At 35.9% G+C, this 4752-nt stretch overlaps 1 protein-coding gene across 1 annotated transcript in view; it reads right to left on the bottom strand.

Moving 5' to 3' along the window:
• The window catches only part of SPAG16 (sperm associated antigen 16), a 1240018-nt gene that overhangs the window by 1212400 nt on the left and 22866 nt on the right, over nt 1–4752 (bottom strand). Inside the window, exons 3-4 of the mRNA XM_007959961.2 lie at nt 4193–4288; nt 688–806 (exon numbers count right to left, since the gene is read on the bottom strand). Of these exons, the coding sequence (XP_007958152.2) occupies nt 688–806; nt 4193–4288 (215 nt within the window). The remainder of the gene's footprint in view (nt 1–687; nt 807–4192; nt 4289–4752) is intronic.

Below are 4752 nucleotides of genomic sequence, written 5' to 3' on the forward strand. Positions count from 1 at the left end.
GTGTATGTACCATAGTTTGGTTATCCATTCCTCAGCTGATGGACATCTAGGTTGTTTCCATGTTTTGGCTATTGTAAATAGTGCTGCAATGAACATCGGCATGCATATATCTGTTCTTGTTATGGCTCTCACTTCTTTAGGGTATATACCTAGTAATGGGATGGCTGGGTCAAATGGTATTTCTAATTTATATGGACATTCTTATAGCACATACAAATACTTATGTAGAAATATCATCCAACAAATTTATATGTGGTCATGAGTATATCCCCTTTTCCCTAGCCATACCTGATCATGTAGCCTGTCTACTACCTATGTATACACCCATAGATTAATGTCTGTTATTACTGATAATGCAGTATTATGTATGTAAAAGTGTTTAACTTTGTTGTCTGGACCTCTGTGCCCCTCTCCATGTCTTCTTTTTCCTTAGTGATACTGTACTGGTCACTTGTTTTTGGTATATTGCCTTTGGGAAAGCTCTTTAATAAAAATTTATTTGTAAGTTATCCTATTTATGCATGTGTATGTATGTTTATAGCCTGAGGAATAGATAGGGATGAGAAAATTTCCAATCATATTGCATAAACTGAGTCACTTCAAAGTCTTTTAAGACAGATAAAAGTTCACATTTTAAATAATGTTAGCATTTCTATCAAACTACTATTTATTCACTTAATGATTTACCATTCAGATTGAAAGCAATCAAGAGTTCGAGTCATTCCCATTTTAATCAGGAAATTGCAGAGAAAGTCTTCTATTACTTCAGATACTGCATGCTTCGAAGGAAGAATTGTTTTCTGCTCCTGAAATTTAAATGTGCTATTATTTCCTTTGAGCATATTAAAGGTTGAGTCATTCATTCATTCATTTTTTTCAACAATGTTTGCTGAGAGCTATGTGCCAAAGTCTACTTTAATCACTGAAGGTAAAGTGAGAAGAAAATAGACACATCTCTGTCCTCATAAAACTTATAATCAAGTGGATGGAGATAGAAAATGAATAAATAAATAAAATACATATGGCAGATAGTACTAAGTGGACAGGGAAAAATAAAGCAGAGACTATGGAAGACCGGGTAGATAAATATGTGAAGCTGGACTGTAATACAGGTAGGGTGGTGAAGGAAGACCTCCTTGATTAAACTGTATATGAACAAAAACCTAAATGAAGAGGTAGACTGAGTCATGTTCAAGTTATATGGATCAGCAAGAGCTAATGCCCTGAAATATGAGTGTGATCGGATTGTTTGAAGGACAGTAAGGAAGCCAGCTTGCCCTTTCAATACCATATAACAAATCAAAGAAAAGAGGGAAAAAAAAGTATGAATCTCTAAATTTTCCTTAAGTATTATCATTCTATGAAGAATTACAACAATTATGGTACATACATTTTTTTAGAAACACTGTGGAAGAAATATTGTATAAGGGAAAGGGGCCTGCACCACAGCTTCATAATGGAAATAAAATGCCTATTAACTAGAACAGGGATCAGCTGTTCTTAGAAATAAACTTTAATGGAATACAGCCATGGCCATTCATTTACATGTTATCTATGGCTGCCTTTGCATTACATACCAGAGTTGAGTAATTTTAATTGAAGAAATAGGCTGACCCCCAAACCCTGTCTATAGGTTTTCTAATCTAGTACATTTGACTTAATATGAATTAAAAGATGAAATGAAAATTTCAAATGAAGTAAGTTTTATGTTTTAAGACCAATGGATTTTTTGCTTATTTTGAGTGCCAAGAACTGATGGGCATATAACTTTACCAAGTACCAATACAAATAAATAGTACACAAAGCATTTAACAACAAAAAAAAAAAAAAACTTTTATAATGAATGATGTAAAGCAAGGAGGAAGATGAGCATAACAATAAAAGTTTCAGTTGCACTTCATTCAAAATACTATATTTTAAGCCTATTATAAATTATTATATTGAGATATCCAACAAACTACTAAGTCTACACCTTGATTATGAGAAAGGATTTCCCTTTTTTTAAGAATGCAATAGACCTCCCTTTGTGTCTACATAGAAGGAACTTTACCCATCAAATTCATTACAGAACGCAGTTTTCCATGAGTTGTAACCTTCTGTTTCTAACAGAATGTAATCACTTCTGGCTGTAAGATATCCTCCTTCGAGGCTTTTCTCAATATTGGGTGGCCAGATATTTTGGAAAGGAACAACAGGATTTCTAGACTGAGGAAGTCAATAAAATGCTGAATAGTTAACATAGGACAGAATATAGGATAAAGTTCATCATACAGTATTTTGCATTGGGGACCTCAAATCTGTAACTAAAAGCCCATGTCAAAATTTCCTTCACATTTCTCAGTATAAAAAGGTTTCATCATTGAGGGAAAAAAGCATCCTTCTTACCTAATGATGACTCAAAAATATAACACACTTTTAAAAATATTTTTGCTATCATCATTGTCAATTTTTAATGGTTTTTCAATTTTACAAGAATGTCATCGATCTTATGTACTTTTACTTGGCAATCTCATAAGAAGTAACTATTTCCTACTATATTCCTTGACAACACTAGTACAGAACCAGATGGCAGAGGAAGAAGATCCACGCTCCCCTGCTCCTAGCATTGTGGGTACTCTGGCACACAGCATGGGGAGCATGGCAGCTGGGCGAAGCCTTGCTGAGTAATAGGAAGACTCAGACTCTTTTTATTTTTCTTTTGATGCTAAGTTGAGCACTACCTCAGAATCCTGCCCAGCAACCAGATAAAAGCCACAGCAGTGTTTCCAGTTTCTGAACTTGGAAAGAAGTTCAGAAGCTAGAGTGAACAAAAAGTGCTTTATTAACAAAGTCTATCATTTGCCTATTTGAATCAAAACAACTAAAGCAAAGTACTTGCCTTCATCTTGGAGGTGGCTCAGAGAAGACAAGAGGCATATAGCCTGAAGCACCGTAAGCTAAACTAAGAAGCCTGTGACCACTTGCGGCAAAGAAGGGCATTGAGATGCTGCCGTGAAAACCCTGAGGAAATAATTTTCTTGGAAAACTGGAGCACTTAAAGACACCCAAACAATGATACACTGGTTAAAGCATTCAGCTTCTCACCAAAAATTCAAACCTACCAGCTGCTCTGCAGGAGAAATATGAGCCAGTCTGCTCTATATTTACAGCCTTGGAAACCCTATGGGACTTCCAACTGCCCTATGGAGTTGCTATGAGTTGGTACTGACTTGAGGGCAGTAAGTTTATAGTTCAGAGAGCCACATGCATGCCTAGGACAGAAGATGCCCAGAAAGACCTGAGGTAGTATTAAGCTGGCTTTTGGGGTGGATCCCAGTCAGTGAAAGCCTGGTTAAAAACTGTCCCAACATACAGCCATTCAGCAAAGACTACAAGAAATTTTTGTTTTCCTTTTTCATTCCAATCGCTTTTCTTTCATCAGTTTATAAAACAGATTTTAGAAACTGTATAAAATACTAAATTCTGTGCCTGAGTCATGATGGTTCATTTCATGTGTCAAGTTGGCTAAGCCAGTTATTCAGTCAAACACTAATCTAGGTGTTGCTGTAAAGGTTATTTTGTGGTTAACACCCACAATCAGTTGAATTTCAATAAATGAAATTAACTTAATCCAATCAGTGGAAGGCTTGAAGAGCAAAACACTGAGGTTTCCCAGAAAACAAGAAATTCTGTCTCAAGACTGCAGTGTCAACTCCCGTTTTCAGCTCCCCTATAAATATCAGACACAAGTCTCCAGCATCAACTCCTGCCTGACTTTGCAGCATATGGGGCTGCCTCAGAAATCTCCAGATGTGAACTTGCTAGCCTCCACAATCACATGAGCCAACAACTGAAAGTAAGTCACACACATACACACACAAACACATATCCTATGGTTATGTTTCTCTGGAAAACCCTGCCAGATAGCATGAGTAGTAAAAATCCTTGGGGTAATGCAAGTGAGATTAAACAGCTGAGTGCTAAGGTAAAGTGTCACTTGTTGCAAACTCATGCAAGAGTGGCCCTAATGTAAAGAACGATAATCCAAAGAAGAGTAAATCTGACTGCTTACCCAAAGTGAAGGCTTGATAACAAATATAAAAACATAGAAGGCAACAAGATTGCATGTAGTAAGTAATATAAAAAACTGAAAGTCTGAATGACTGTCAAAACTTCATACATAAAGATAATGGGCTAAACTCAAAATTCTCACCAAAATAGAAGTATCTGTAGCCTGTTCTTGGACCATCTGAATTGCTTTTGCCAGATCTTCTTCGCCTTCTGGAATACTGAAATTATCATCTGGTATCTAAGCACAAAGAAAGAAAAGGATAAGGAGAATGAGCAGCAGTATAAAAATACTTTATTTTCTTTCAAAAATCATTTTCCTCAAAAGCAAAGCAAACCATCAAAGAATTACAAAAACACCAAGTCACTGTAAGATCTATGAAAAATGAATCACTAATAAGCAGGCAGCTTTCCAATTTCCCTGTAAATATCACTCAGTATAACTTCTAACATGTTTGAGAGTATCTGACGGGCAACTGATTTTACTTTTCAGTAAATGTAATCTAGCAACACCACTGGGGGTGAAAAAAAGTCCATCTAAATCCCACCTTCACCTTCTATCCCAGGTTCCCAGGTTTTTTCTACCACAACTTTTTTTTTTTATTATTATTAGGATTTGGGTGAAGATTTACAGAGTAAATTCACTTTTCATATAGCAGTTCACATATACTTTGTCTCATGTCATTGACCAAAATTTACAATGCA

Source organism: Orycteropus afer, unplaced genomic scaffold, assembly GCF_000298275.1.
Source record: "Orycteropus afer afer isolate SDZICR_OR568_19922 unplaced genomic scaffold, OryAfe1.0 scaffold00002, whole genome shotgun sequence".
Lineage (NCBI taxonomy): Eukaryota > Metazoa > Chordata > Mammalia > Tubulidentata > Orycteropodidae > Orycteropus > Orycteropus afer.